The 16,044-nt window shown below is 38.8% G+C and overlaps 1 protein-coding gene across 8 annotated transcripts in view; it reads right to left on the bottom strand.

Annotated features, from left to right (window-relative positions):
* Window positions 1-60: 60 nt before the first annotated feature.
* Window positions 61-16,044, bottom strand: part of RAD17 (RAD17 checkpoint clamp loader component) — a 34,733-nt gene continuing 18,749 nt past the window's right edge. For 5 of the 8 annotated variants that reach the window (XM_064596194.1, XM_064596193.1, XM_064596191.1 and 2 more), the window contains 7 exons: window positions 13,361-13,546; window positions 11,332-11,417; window positions 11,064-11,210; window positions 8,639-8,788; window positions 6,233-6,353; window positions 2,962-3,019; window positions 61-823 (listed from right to left, as the gene is read on the bottom strand). In XM_064596194.1, the coding sequence (XP_064452264.1) occupies window positions 559-823; window positions 2,962-3,019; window positions 6,233-6,353; window positions 8,639-8,788; window positions 11,064-11,210; window positions 11,332-11,417; window positions 13,361-13,546 (1,013 nt within the window). In that variant the 3' untranslated portion in view covers window positions 61-558. The remainder of the gene's footprint in view (window positions 824-2,961; window positions 3,020-6,232; window positions 6,354-8,638; window positions 8,789-11,063; window positions 11,211-11,331; window positions 11,418-13,360; window positions 13,547-16,044) is intronic. The other 3 variants (XM_064596196.1, XM_064596197.1, XM_064596198.1) reach the window with 2 other exon arrangements.

The following is a 16,044-nucleotide window of genomic DNA, read 5'->3' as shown; positions in this document are numbered from 1 at the left end:
ATGCCCAATGATACCTGGCCGACAGTACATGTTAGGAAATGGTAAAAGAAGAAACGAAAAGAAGTTCAACATTTTAATTTTGATATAAATTAAATACTTTCCAAAAAGCATCTAAAATAGTCCACTGTACAGCATATAAAAATGGTATTTGAGAAGTTAGAGACCATAGAGAAACTGTGGATAAGGCACAAAGTTTATTTACACTCATAATTGTATACTAAACTGTTTCATAATTCGTATTTACAACCCCATAAAGTTTTAGTATTCTGAATTATTCCTTCACATTCTTTGATATTTGGCATAATGTTCACTCTTCATTCACACTGACCTCCTCTCCCAACACAACTCACAAGACTAAATAAATACTAGAGAAAAAAATTAAGATTATTTGAAGCTTGATCTGTTTACTTCAAAATGACAGAGAAATCAGGTTCTTGTGCTACAAGAGTGAAGAATTAAACTGTCATTCACTTGAAAAGTATATTATCTCTGTTCAGATACCACTGAATAAAATGCACATGAACCTGCCAAGCAACAACATGACCCGCAGGCTGGTTTCTAGGTCCCATCGCTCTCATAGTCTTCTATTACCAGCTCTTCTTCCTCCATGTCTCCCTGTGCGGAAAAGGGCTGAGGCTGGCTGGCAGGCAGCTCACTCCCACTATTTTGACTCAAAGGCAGACAGCAAGTTTCAGGTTCGGCGGTTTGTGTGGGTTCACCCAGAGCTTCCTCTGCAGGCTGCCCTCCATTAAGCAGGGCTTCATCTCCACTGTCCGGGTCTATCAATCCAGGTTCCCTGTCCGTCAGGGCTTCCATTTTCAACCTGCCAGATTCATAATGCAGGCATCAATAATAACCAAAAAGACGGATACCTTTAAGTTATACCATGCGTGTGAGAATTATGAAGCCATCTCTTAACTTACCTTGACGTGCTCACTGTTTAGCAAGCCCTTTGGTTTATTTAATGGTATAAACAAAAGCACAAGGTAAATGACAAAATGTGAAAAAATCATTACAACTTACAATACAAATGACTTAATTAATGTCTTTGCTAAAGAGTTCTTACAAATTAAAAGAAAAATTAAATAGAATAGAAAAATGGGTAGGGCACCTGGGTGGCTCAGCTGATTAAGCGTCAGGCTCCTGATTTTGGCTCAGGTCATGATCTCAGGATCGTGAGATCAGGCTCCACACTAAGAGTGGAACCTGCTTATATTTTCTCTCTTCCTAGCCCTCTGCCCCTCCTTTACCTTGTGAGAGCACATGCATGCACTCTCTCTCTCTTAAAAAAAAAAAAAGAAAAATGGGCATAAAACATGGACAATTTACATAAAAAATACAAATGGTAACTAAATTGTTCAACCTAATTAGTAATTTTAAAAATTGAAATTAAAATAATGAACCACTACCATCATCTTTAAAACTGGCAAAGACCTTTTATTTATTTAGTTATTAAAGTTTTATTTATTTAAGTAATCTCTACAGCCAACGTGGGGCTCAAACACACAGCCCTGAGATCAAGAGTTGCATGCTCTTCTGACTAAGCCAGCCAGGTGCCCAAGACCTTTTTTTTTTTTTTTTTTTTTTTTTTTTAAGATTTTTATTTATTTATTTGACAGAGAGAGACACAGCGAGAGAGGGAACACAAGCAGGGGGAGTGGGAGAGGGAGAAGCAGGCTCCCTGCAGAGCAGGGAGCCCGATGCGGGACTCGATCCCAGGACCCTGGGATCATGACCTGAGCTGAAGGCAGTCGCTTAACCAACTGAGCCACCCAGGCGCCCGCCCAAGACCTTTTAAAAAGATTTTAATAAAACCAGTGTCAAGAGCTAGGAGAAAAGAATATACTGATACACTGTAAGTGGACATAAAATTGGCAAAATATTCCTGGAAGTAATCTGGCAATAGAGAGGAAAGGCTTCAGAAAAGTGTATATCCATTGATTCTGCAAGTTTTTCGGAATACATCCTATGTAAATAGCATTTGATGTTCACAATGATTAAAGCTATGAGGAAAACTGTGATAAAGTTGGAAATAAGCTAAATATACACAAATAAGGTGTAGGCTTTATTACAGGAAACTAGAGAACTACTGAATATTAACTATCAAGCTGAATATTAATATTTAGTACTGTCAACATGAATCAATGATAATGTTAAATATGGTCATCATGATTATTGATTTAAATAAGCTCTACACCCAGTGTGGGACTCGAACTTATGACCTTGAGATCAAGAGTCTCATGCTCTATCTTGACTGTGCCAGCCAGGCATCCCTAAATATGGTCATCATGAATGACTGCAATAAGTAGCACTGACAAATCCTGTCTCCCAAGTTAGATCCGGTAGTTGAACCAATAAAAACAGTTAAAAAGCCTTTTTAAATAAAATGCCAAGTACATAATTTGACCTTACAAATAAGTAAAGTAGAAATGAAATACAGGTGTTGTGTTAATCACTGATATTAGCCCAGAAGTGATTTTGCAATAAAAGGAACAGCACAGATAATGATTTACCTCTCTATATCTAAAAAAACTACATTTTTAAAAATTTGTCTGAATCTTCTAAGAGAAGGAAGTTTACAAAAAAAAAAAAAAAAAAAAAGCGTGCTTTTGTGGTAGTTCCTGGTCACTGCAGCCTTTAAACACAGGCTAAGAACACCTCTGGGCAGGAAAGGTGAAAAGGGGTTTTCACATAGGCAAGATTTGCTAAATGGAGGATTTTAAAAATCCCCTTGCTTTTATGATTCCATATATGAGCTAGTGAAAATATACTGTTATATGTAATAAAATGGTGGATCTACAATGCAATCATATGACCATTAATCACTGGGAATTATATGTATCTCTTGGATTTTACAGATAAATTTTACTGGCTGTATACTGAATAAATTAGGTAACATTCAGTGGACGTTTCAGTAACAGGTCTTGAAACAGGTTTTGAAAATTAAAACAATCAGCTTACCTTCCAAAGTGTCGTTTCAGAGGAAGCCTTCCAATATCTTGGATAAAAGAAATTTGAGCTGAAACAGAGATTTTAAAAAAGCTTTAAACAGACAATTCTCTGAAGATAAACAAATGGACAACAAACACATGAAAGGATGCTCAAAATCACGAATCCTTTGGAAAATTCAAATGAAAACCATGGGATACCATTTCACATCCTTTAGGATGTCTGTTAGAAAAAAAAAGGTTTCACAAAGATGTGGAGAAACTGAAACCCTTGGGAATTGCTGGTGGAAATGTAAAACGTATAACTGCTTTGGAAAATGGTAAAGCAGCTCCTTAAAAAATTAAAGACAGCATTACTATATGACCTAGCAATTCCACTTCTGGGTATATACCCCAAAGAACTGACAGCATGGTCTTAAAGAGTAATTTGTACACCCATGTTCATAACAGCATTGTTCACAATAGCCAAAAGGTGGAAACAACTTATGTGTCCATCAGCAGATGGATAAACAAAATGTGGTATATACACACAATGTGAGGTTATTCAGCCTTAAAAAGGAAATTCTGATATATATATAATATTATATATATTTATTTTATTTTATTTGGGGCAGAGGAAGGGGCAGAAGGAGAGGGAGAGAGAGAATCTTAAGCAGGCTCCACACCCAGTGCAGAGCCTCAAGTGGGGCTCAATCTCACGATGCTGAGATCATGACCTGAGCCAAAACCAAGAGTCAGACGTTTAACCAACCGAGCCACTTAGGCCCCTCAATACATGCTATAATATAGATATACTTTGATGACATGCTATGTGAAATAAGTCAATTACGAAAGGACAAACACTGTTATGAGTCCACTATGTGAGGTACCTAGAGTAATCAAATTCAGAGACAGAAGATAGATGATGGGCAGGGAGTGGGAGGTAGTGTTCAACATGTGGTTTCAATTTTGCAAGATGACAAAGTTCTAGGGATTGGTTATACAAGGTGAATACGCTTATCACCACTGAACTACATACTTAAACATGGTTTAAGTTGATAAATTTTTATATTCCGAAGAAACATTTATTGAGGAAAATCTAACTGCAAGAGTCTGTGGCATTTGAACCAGGACTCACTCCTTTGCTTCCTCAGCTTTAAGGAGACTTCACGCCAGGTGGGTGCAGCCAAGGACCCATAGGACTCCCTCCCTCCTGTGGCCAGCCAAGAATTCAGGACTCCCTTTCTCCAACCCAAACCATGGAAGCTCTATCCTAGTAGCGCAACAGGCTGAGAATACTGCCTCCTCCTTGAACTGCAATGGCCCTCGCCCAAGTTCATTCATAGGGCAGGGGGCCCATGCTGTGAGGGGCCCAGCCATGATGATCAGAGGCTACCTCCACTTGAGCACTCACCCGGAACAGTGACTCACAACAGGGGCTCAACAGATCTGAACTGGCAGAAGAAAGAATAAGTCAACCTGAACAAGACTGATAAATATTGCAGAATCAAAGAAAAGGGAGAAAATGAAAGAAGAGAAATAAACAAAGCTATCAGAGGTATGTGGGATACCTTTAAGCATTCCAACAAACACTAACAGAGGACCACAATAAAAAACAAAGAGAAAGGAGTAAAAAATAATGTCTAAAATGACATAGTAAATAAAGAAAAGGGGGGAAAATGGTAAGAAAAACCAAAACATCTTTTTTTTTTTTAAAGGTTTTATTTATTTATTTGACAGAGAGAGAGAGACACAGCGAGAGAGGGAACACAAGCAGGGGGAGTGGGAGAGGGAGAAGCAGACTCCCTGCTGAGCAGGGAGCCCGATGCGGGACTCGATCCAGGGACTCCAGGATCATGACCTGAGCCGAAGGCAGTCGCTTAACCAACTGAGCCACCCAGGCGCCCCAAAACATCTTTTTTTTTTAAGTAGACTTCACACCCAATGTTGGGGCTTGAACTCCCACCCCAAGATCAAGAGTTGCATGTTTTTGGGGGCACCTGGGTTGCGCAGTGGGTTGAGCGCCCAACTCCTGGTTTCCGCTCAGGTCATGATCTCAGGGTTGTGGGATGGAGCCTAAGAGCTCCATGCTCAGTGCTGAGTCTGCTTAAGACTCTGCTCCCTCTTTCCCTCTTCTTCCCCCCTGCCCCGCCCCTCTCGCATGTGCTCTCTCTCAAATAAATAAATACTAAAAAAAAAAAAAAAAAAAGTTGCATGCTCTAACAACTGAGCCAGCCAGGCGCCCCCAAGACATCTTATTTTTGACTGAATTTTATGAACCCTTCAAAGTTTGTAAACCAACACTATGAGAGCTCTTGGATACTTACCTTTTTTAAAGATCCACTACAGAACAGAATCAGGATTTTTTTAAAAACCAGCTTTTTGATATGGAAAACTGAGTTTGTGATCCTGTAATCTGAATTTTTAACTAGTGGATAAATGATTCTCCAGATAATTTCAGTGTAAGTAGTCTAAACCAGTACTAGATACTAAACTGGGAAAGGTTAGAATAAACTCTGTTGTGTTAGGCTGAAATTCAATGTATTGGTGTGAACTCATGGTTTACACACACACACACACTTCCTAGCTCTGTTCCACTGAAACAGCCTAGACACAATGATACTCCAGTAGCAAGGACCATACCTTGTATCCAGATCCTAAATTCTTTTTTTTTTTTTTTAAGTAGGCCCTACGCCCAACATGGAGATTGAACTCACAACCCCTAGATCAAGAGTCACATGCTCTATCGACTGAGCCAGCGAGGCACCCCCAGATCCTAAATTCTACATACTATTTCCGCTATAAGGAACCAGGGCTCCTGAAGTATAAAATGATCCTGGATTTCTGATATTTATAAAAGGGACATCAGAGAGAGCTCTCTCTTTGCTCTGCTCTCTGCCATGTGAGAATATAAAATGGCTGGATCTGCTTGTATCTTGATTTTGGACTTTCCAACCTCCGGAGCTGATTTAGTACTTATTTATAAAATATGGAGTGCTATCCATGGTAAGTGCCATATGCCAATTAAAGCATATGCCTAATATTTGTATACGCACAGAAAAAAGTCTGGAAGAATTCACACCAACCTTTCAAAAGGAATTACCTGTGGTTATAGGGAACTTTTAATTTTTACTTTATATACTTCTGTATTGCTTTATTCCTTTTTAAATCAAAAACACGTATTCTGGATCAAAAAATAAAGGGAAAAAAACTTAGCTCACTAGAATATAGCAACGAGTTGACCTACAGAAAGATAAAGTTATAAAACACTACTTCTTGGGATAACTAAAAACCCATGTTATTACCTGGATTTCTCATTGGTATGGTTAGCAAGGTAAGGTATGGCAACAGCTGAGTTTGGAGGCATAAAGCTGGTAAGCAGAAGTCAGAAAAAAGTGCTTTTGCTGCCAAGCAATTTTCCCGATACTGTACAGAAAAAAAAAAAGATGAAATGAAAACTAAAGTAAAAAAATATGGAGATGTATCCCTAGACAAACTAAGTTTACTATATCACAAATTGTGTTTATATACCACATACTTTTAAGAGTTTATCTAATTAGTTTTTTATTACTGTCCTAGCCTTACCTAATAAAGGATTTTACCTATAAAACTATTTCATATTTGACATAATAGCAATAAGAATATTTTTTTTTAAATTTTATTTATTTATTCATGAGAGAGAGAGAGAGAGAGAGGCAGAGGCAGAGGGAGAAGCAGGCTCCCCGCAGAGCAGGGAGACCAATGCAGGACTCGATCCCAGGACCCTGGGATCATGACCTGAGCTGAAGGCAGATGCTTAACAGATTGAGCCACCCAGGCGTCCCAGCAATAAAAATTTTTTAAGAGACCTAAGGTAGAAAGAAAAAAAAACTTAAAAATGAAAGGAATTTTGTTTATGAGCATACATCATAAATTATGGGAGGATATTGTTTCTCAGTAAAAAAATATATATTCTTCAGTTAACATGGGTACAATGCTAGGCTGAGGAGGAGAGAAGCACAATCTGCCTTCAAGGAGCTTACAGCTTTACAGAGACAATCTGTATGTAACTATAAGGCAAATTAATTTTCATGCTATAAAAAGCAAAGCAAGTCAATAAGGGACATAAATTGATTAAAAGTCATGAAATTCTCCAAGAAATCTGTTGGAAAAAATGTTAGGTAATGAATTACAGGCTTATATTTAGCCATATGATTTACGAACTGGAAGACATCTTAGAGATAATGTAGTCCAGAGACCACAAATTCAGATGCTGTAGGAGACAGGTGGGTATATAAATCAGTGCAGTGAGACAGCTGGGGAAAATAGTACCCACCACTCCCATCTTCAAGGGGCAGATGCTACTTGGCTTGATCAGATTGCTGCCATGTAAAAATATAGGCCAGTGCTGCCTTACTTTGCATTCTTTTCAGGAGAGTCCAGGAATTCTGAGCCAGAAATCCATATATGAATTTTAATTACCATGCTCATTTTTTAAAAGACTGGAAATTCACGAAAAAAAATCTTTTTGTGTGCAGTATTCAACATGGGGGGCCATCTATTTTTGATTTCTAATCCAATCCTCCACATTTAAAGCTGTGGAAACTAAGTGCACATTAGGTAAAATAATGCATCTAGATGGTGAGAGGCAAGTCAAGGATTTATTTTTCCTTCCCTTTTTTTTTTTTAAGGAAGTTTTTTGTTTGTTTGTTTTAAGATTTTATTTATTTATTTGACAGAGAGAGACACAGCGAGAGAGGGAACACAAGCAGGGGGAGTGAGAGAGGGAGAAGCAGGCTTCCCGCGGAGCAGGGAGCCCGATGCGGGGCTCGATCCCAGGACCCTGGGACCATGACCTGAGCCGAAGGCAGACGCTTAACGGCCTGAGCCACCCAGGCGCCCCCCCCCCTTTTTTTTAAAGTAATCTCTAGGGGCACCTGGGTGGCTCAGATGGTTAAGCATCTGCCTTTGGCTCAGGTCATGATCTCAGGGTCCTGGGATCGAGCCCCGCATCGGGCTCCCTGCTCCGCGGGAAGCCTGCTTCTCCCTCTCCCTCTACTGTTCCCCCTGCTTGTGCTCTCTTGCTCTCTCTGTCAAATAAATAAATAAAATCTTAAAAAAAAAATTAATCTCTATACCCAACGTGGGGCTTGAACTCACGACCCTGAGATTGAGTCACATGCTCTTCCAAATGAGCCAGCCAGGTGCCCCTATTTTTAATTAAAACTAAAAGATAATTATAATGATACTGTGAATTCAATAATAATCATCTAATAAGTATGATAATGTTTTCAAATTTTGAGTGTTTTCCTTAAAAATAATGAGGCATTTAAGACCATCCTTTTTGGGGCGCCTGGGTGGCTCAGTCGTTAGGCGTCTGCCTTCGGCTCGGGTCATGATCCCAGGGTCCTGGGATCGAACCCCGCATCGGGCTCCCTGCTCCGCGGGAAGCCTGCTTCTCCCTCTCCCATTCCCCCTGCTTGTATTCCCTCTCTCGCTGTGTCTCTTTCTGTCAAATAAATAAATAAAATCTTAAAAAAAAAAAAAAAAAAAAAGACCATCCTTTTTATGTCTTACTATAATTCTAAGAAAATTGTGGCTGTTAGCAACTATTGCTTACTATAATAAAACACTTTTTATTTATAAAACTTATAAAGAAATAACAGCTTTATTGAGATATAATTCACACACCATAAAGTTTACCTATTAAAAGTACACAATTCTTTTTTTACCTTTTTATTTATGAGAAACCACTGGGGTTTGTGCAAGGGTCGAAAACTTGATCCTCCTCCTTGGCAATGAGCAAATCCTCGGGCTTTGTTGGAATGTATCACACCTCTCGTAGCTATGGATGTACTATATTGCCTGAGTAAAGAGCGTGTCTAAAAAGGAGACAAAATGTAAAATAAAGAAAATAAGAGATTTACAATGCAGTGCTATTGGTACTGCTGACACCAAAAAACCACTAATCAGATTTACTTAATGTATGTTCACTTTTTTTTTTTTTAAGATTTATTGATTTATTTTAGAGAGAGTGTGCACATGTGTGAGTGAGGGGAGGGGCGGAGGGAGAGAATCTTCAAACAGACTCTGCCGAGCGTGGGGTGGATGCAGGGCTCTATCCCATGAACTATGAGATCACAGCCCGAGCTGAAAGCAAGAGTTGCTCAACCAATCAAGCCACCCAGGCGCCCCAAATGTATGTTCACTTTTTCCAATATTACCAAAGCCCTGAAAATAATATGCTACAAAATTACCTAAATCAAAGTCAACTGAGACACAACAATTAACTGGTATGTGTGAACTCTGAATGGATCTTGGATGCGGGTGGTGAAAACAACTTAAAATACATTTTTTTAAAAAGACTTTATTTTTTATTGCTTCTTAGCCTTTTGGCTAAGATCAAGTTAAGATTTTATTTTTGAGTAATCTCTACATGTGGGGCTCAAACTTACAACCCCGAGATCAAGAGTTGCATGCTTTACCGACTGAGCCAGCCAGGTTCCCCTTAAAATACATTTTTTTTTAAAGATTTTATTTATTTATTTGAGAGAGAGAGAGACAACAAGAGGGGGAACACAGGCAGGGGGAGTGGGAGAGTGGGAGTGGGAGAGGGAGAAGCAGGCTCTCTGCTGAGCAGGGAGCCTGATGCGGGGCTGGATCCCAGGACCCCGGGATCATGACCTGAGCCGAAGGCAGATGCTTAACGACTGAACCACCCAGACAGCTGATGAAATCAGAATAAGGATAATGTTACTGAATTAATGCTAGTTTCCTTAAGTGTGATAAACATTCTGTGGTTGTAATAGGGCACTGTCCTTATGCATGCTTAAGTATTAAGTGATGTGGTACCTGCTATTACTTTCCAATTATTGGGCCAAAACAAGTGTGTAAACACACAGAGGTTAAGCAAATGTGGCAAAATATGAAAAAGTGGTGAAGAAAAGCTAAGGCTATACAGGCATTCATCATACTATTCTTTCAACTTGCCTATAGGTTAGAAAATTTCAAAATAAAAAAGAATATAAGAAAAATTAAGCAAATGCAACTGCTGAATAGTGAAACTAAATATAACACAGAAACCATATCATACATGTTTTTTATTGTATCTTTCCTAATTTTAATTATTAATGCTATTTCAATATTTATAATATAGAAACATTAACATATCAAAAACAGTGTTGTGCAAAAGAACTTTCTGTAACAGAAATGTTCTGTTATTTAACAAACTGTTCAACACAGTAGCTGTTTAACACAGTAGTTACTAGCCACATGTAGCCATCAAATGCTGGGAATGTGGCTAGTCTGTCTGAGGAACTGAATTTTATTGACTTATTTATGTATTTATTTAAAGATTGTATTTATTTATTTGACAGAGGGCTAGAGAGAAAAGTGGGGGAAACAGTACAGGGAAAGGGAGAAGCAGACTCCCCACTGAGCAAGGAACCCGATGCAGGGACCCTGAGATCATGACCTGAGCCAAAGGCAGACACTTAACCGACTGAGCCACCCAGGCGCCCCTGAATTTTAAATTAAATTTAATTTAACCTAATGTAAATAGTCGTATGTGGCTAGTGGCTATTACATTGGTCAGAGCAGTGTTAGAATGTTATGGAAAAATATAAATTTTACAGTGAATAATTTCAAATTTGTAAAAAAATTTCTTTAAAAAGTAAAAGAAAGTATAAAAAGCACACTTCTCCTTCTACTTTTCAATGGTTGTCAAAATTTCTGAATATATATATTAATTTCATAATCAGAAAATAACTTTAGAAAAAATTAGTGTTATCACCAAAAAAGTCAGATTAACCACTGTCATTACAAACACTGGATTGGATGAATTAATTTTATTATTGTTATTAAGAAGTTACATAAGTTACATAAGGGGCCCCTGGGTGCCTCAGTCAGTCTGCCTTCGGCTCAGGTCATGATCCCGGGGTCCTGGGATCGAGTCCTGCATCGGGTTTTCTGCTCAGTGGGGAGTCTGCTTCTCCCTCTGCCCCTCTCCCCTGCTCGTGCTCTCTCTCTCAAAAATAAATAAATAAAATCTTAAAAAAAAAAAGAAGTTATGTAAGATGTCAAATGAGGAATAAAAGTAAACTTTCTCAATTCTGAGGAAACATTCATAAACAAAAACAGTTAGTCAAATGGTCTTACATTCCAGTCACCACTGAGGGTATCTGCAAAACTCAGAAAGTCACTGGCTCTCACAAGATCATCTACTTCCACGAAGAAATCTATGTAGTTTTGGTGAAGATATAAATTAAATAACTCTCCTGGCATGTGTGACATTTCTACTACTTCCTATAAAAAGAAGCAAACACATATAATTTAGGCAAAAATGCAGTGGTTAAATGTATACATCCATAAATGTAAATAATATATATCCTGTAAAAAGTACTAAATGTTTAATTAAAGACTTTACCTCAGGTTGAACAAGTAAGGTATCCCGCTCATACTCTGATAAATGCGAAGGCAACTGAGGGGAATCCAATTCTGTTAAAGATGCTCCTATAAAAAAATTTCTGGAATTATTAAAAATACCACCACCTACAGTTACATAGAACCACTCATTTGAAGGTTTTTTCAAAACTTTAGGCACATAATACCAAACATACTAAGCAAGATGTTAAAAATAAAAAAACAAAGTAAGTGGAGGCTTATGTGAGTTACCTCACTATTACAGTGCCTTGCTGCTGTATATAAAATGAGTTCTCTCATTATCACTATTCTTAAGAAATCAAATTAGAATTCTGATGTCTGGATTATGGCTTTTCTAGAAATAAAATATTCCAACTCACAAAGCACTCTGCAACATTTCACCTTTTCAGCTCTGCATTGCTTTCTTCTTTTGATCCTCATTCTCAATATAAAAATCTTTACTATTTTCTTTACTATGTAGGATGAGGCTGCTTTCTGCATGGGACAACAGGAACCCTGTTCCTTGATGCAAGAAGTTATAAATGAATGTTGAGAAGGCAAACAAAAAAATAGAAGGAAAAGAATCAGTGGGAATAGCCACTGAGGTTCGGAGGTAAGAGACCCAAGGACAGAGGTGCATCTTACTTCCACCTAAGTGTCCCTGTTTCATTTTGTTCAGGTGGCAGGAAGGTTTCCATTTAGAAATCCCAAATTTTCAACCATCTGGAAAGAAGAAACTGAGAGATATTAGCCTAAAACAAGAAGGATGCCTGGAGTGAGAAGACAATGAAGCAGAAATAGAGAAACAACAGAAGACAAAGAGGCAAGGAAGATAAGATGGAAAACAGGTATGTGAGGCACTCAAGAGTTTTATAGGACGATAAAAACAGCTGTTTATTTATTTTTTTAAAGATTTTTTATTTATATATTTGAGACAGAGAGAATGAGAGAGAGAGCACATGAGAGGGGGGAGGGTCAGAGGGAGAAGCAGGCTCCTCGCTGAGCAGGGAGCCCGATGCGGGACTCGATCCAGGGACTCCAGGATCATGACCTGAGCCGAGGGCAGTCGCCCAACCAACTGAGCCACCCAGGCGCCCTAAAAACAGCTGTTTAAAACAGCTAGGTTTTTGGCAACCAGAAAACAGTCTCAGATAATAAGAGGTGTGATAAGCATGAAGCTTCAACAAATGTCTGTCCACATACTGTTTGTGATCCACCGAAGCAGCTATTTTACAAGAGGTTTGAAAAACTATCTGAGAGGAAATTAAGGACATGACACATATAACTTTTCTCAATGGTCCATTATGATGATTTACTTTGTGCTATAACAGATAAAACGGTTCCAAACTACAGCAACAGTTTCCTTCAAAATTTGGTAAGAATTGTTTCAATCTATATAAAGGCATGTCAGATGCCCACCCACCCCCCACCCCCAATCCTAATTCTCTTCCTTCAGGATCCGCAGACTAAGAACTGATGTTTTCTACATGAAAAACAGAAGTCTGGGATTTTTTTGAAGGGAAAAACAATCTGGGAGCTTAGAGATCAGTGATCCGAGTGGAGGGACTGAGGGGAAGCAGGCATTAAAGAAAGAAGAGGGAAACAGAACATTTCTGGCTGGGGAGAGGGCAGGTAGTAAAGAGAAATGTAAGGAGTTCCAAAGAAGCCTGAAGCTACCTGGCAATTTGTCTAGGGTCCTGGTGTCCAGAGTTCAAGCCTAAGAGGGCTTTGGGCTACCAACACCTGCCACTAAAATTCTAGAGAAACTGATGTCTTACCTGCAGCAAACTATACTTTTAAATAAGATTTACAGACATGGATATAGTCTACAGTAGTTTTTACATTTAGTCCTGTCCATAGTCCAAAAATACTCTATCTACATACATTTACTGGCTATGTCTTAGGCCTTGCCAAACAGTATCAGACCTAGCCCTAGATGTGAAATATGTGACATTTTCAAAAGCTGGTATTTAATTTCAGTTGTAAGACTAATACCTAACAGATTTTTTAAAAAACATATCAGATTTTCTTACTTTTACAATATAATATTTTCCCCAGAGCTCTGAAGAGAAAAAGAGAAACATCTTTGCCACCAATAGCTTGGACCTCTTGGTTTTCAAAAACCCTATCAGTTTTTTTCCTTTGTTTTGATTTTGACAGCGCAGCATCTGATTTTATTGAAGACACTCCTTTCTTCCTTGGCCATAAACGATTTTCTCCTAAATAATATACACCCAAGAGACAATATTGAAAATAAAATTAAAATATGAAAAATAAAACTGACATTTTATGTAAGTTACACTAAATAGTCAAATTAAAATATATTTTTTCTAATAAACCGTAATTACAAAATTTGTGAACTCAGTTGTCTTTGGGTTGCTACACTATTAAAATGGAATAAAACATCATCTAAAAGTACCTTATGACACAGATTTCAAATTTTCATCCATAAACACATTCTCTAATATAGGCCTATCATTTTGAATTCTCATGGTACTGCTGGTGCAAGGTACTGTTCTTGGTGTATGATATGTATTAGCCAACTAAATCCTCAAAATAACTTGATTAGGTGAGAACTATTATTACACACATCAAAGACAGGAGTAGGACATAAAAAGAGATTAAGTAACTGCCTCAAGGTCATCAGCTAGTAAGTGATTTGAATCCAGGCAGTACAGTTCTGTAGTGCATGTTCAACAACTATTCTGTATTATATCTCTACTGATTTGGGGAGTCTTTAATTTATGAATATGCCTGTGTTGAAATTTCATTGGTAAATCTACTGTTCAAAACTCAGAATGCATCACTTAAGAAAAGTAGCCTGGAAGAGCAAAAAGAACATCGAATCTGGGTTTGATTCTTTTTTTTTTTTTTTTTAAGATTTTTATTTATTTATTCATGAGAGACAGAGAGAGAGAGGCAGAGGGAGAAGCAGGCTCCCAAGGAGCAGGGAGCCCGATGCGGGACTCGATCCCAGGACCCTGGGATCATGACCTGAGCCGAAGGCAGACGTTCAACCATCTGAGCCACCCAGGCGCCCTGGGTTTGATTATTATTGTTTATCTCATTAAGCTGGTCAAGAATTAAATGAAGCAATATATGCTTACTAATACAGTTCCTGACCCACTCAAAAAATATTTTCTTCCCTTTAAAATTTCTGAGCTCAGAGTAATAAGGTTATAAATGACAGGACTGCAGACTGGCCTACTTCAGCCTTCCCAACCCATAATTCCAGTAGTGAACCTAAGCACCATTTACACTTATGTTTCTATAGGAATAAGCAGAATTCTGGTTTCGGTTGTATTACGCTGCCTATTTACTCTTCTCTACAGTTATTTTGAAAAACAAAAGATATAAACTAAACAAACAGGTTATATTTGTAGGTAGATGCTAGGATTGCAGGTGGATTTTGAGAGCTCCAAAGATGGCTTTTAATTTTTCAAGGTCAATTTTTCAATGTGAAACATCAAGTAGGGTGCTTGTTAAATGTTTTCTGATGAGAACCATGTACAAGAAACCATGTGCTATCTCTCTCTTTCTCTATTTTTTCGTATTTATTTGAGGGGCGCCTGGGTGGCTCAGTCGTTGGGCGTCTGCCTTCAGCTCAGGTCATGGTCTCAGGGTCCTGGGATCGAGCCCCACATCGGGCTCCCTGCTCCGCAGGAAGCCTGCTTCTCCCTCTGCCTCTCTCTCTCTCTCTCTCTCTCTCTCTCTATCTCTCATGAATAGATAAAATCTTTAAAAAAATTTTTTTTTCTTTGCGAATTGGAAAGATGTGTATTTGAATGCCCGGCAGGCATTATGCGGCAGCCATACAAACCTCAACAGTTTGTGTTAAAAATAACAGAAGACATGGGCGCCTGGGTGGCTCAGTTGGTTAAGCGACTGCCTTCAGCTCAGGTCATGATCCCAGGGTCCTGGGATCGAGTCCTGAATCGGGCTCCCTGCTCCGCAGGAAGCCTGCTTCTCCCTCTCCCACTCCCCTTGCTTGTGTTCCCTCTCTCGCTGTGTCTCTGTCAAATAAATAAAATCTTTAAAAAAAAAAAGATTTATTTATTTGAGAGCGAGGGAGAACGAGCATGCAAGCACACGAGTAGGGGGAGGCGCAGAGGGAGAGAACCTTGAAGCAGACTCCCTGCTGAGCGCCAAGCCCCACATGGGGCTCCATCCATGACCCAGGAGATCATGACCTGAGCCAAAATCAGGAGTCAGTCGCTCAACCTACTGAGCCACCTAGGCGCCACTTTCTCTTATTTTTAAGTAGGCTCCATGCCCAACGTGGAGCCCAACACAGGGCTTGAACTCAGGACCCTGAGATTAAGACCTGAGCTAAGATTAAGAGTCAGATGCTTAACTGATTGAGCCACAAAGGCGCCCCTGTGCTATCTCTTTTAATATAGCATGACACTGCACCTTTTTTACAACAAAGGTAAGTCAATTTATTAAATATATCATACAAATTAAAAATATAAAAGTAAATCTACGTAAGCAAAATACTATGTATTTAAAAGATTTATTTATTTTGGAGATAGAACACATGCACATGCACTCAGCGGGGAGAGGGACAGGAGAACCTCAAGCAGGTTCCATGCCCAGTATGCAACCCCATGTGGGGCTTGATCTCACAACCCTGAGATCATGACCTGAGCTGAAATCAGGAGTCAGATGCTTAACCAACAGAGCCATCCATTAATGAATTAAAATTCATTAATAGCTG

The sequence above is a fragment of the Mirounga angustirostris genome, unplaced genomic scaffold (genome assembly GCF_029215605.1).
Source record: "Mirounga angustirostris isolate CCGP_5_RB_7025 unplaced genomic scaffold, mMirAng1.0.hap1 SCAF_7, whole genome shotgun sequence".
Taxonomy (NCBI): Eukaryota; Metazoa; Chordata; class Mammalia; order Carnivora; family Phocidae; genus Mirounga; species Mirounga angustirostris.
Note: the sequence above shows the minus strand (reverse complement) of the source record. Positions and strands in the feature narration are given on the sequence as shown.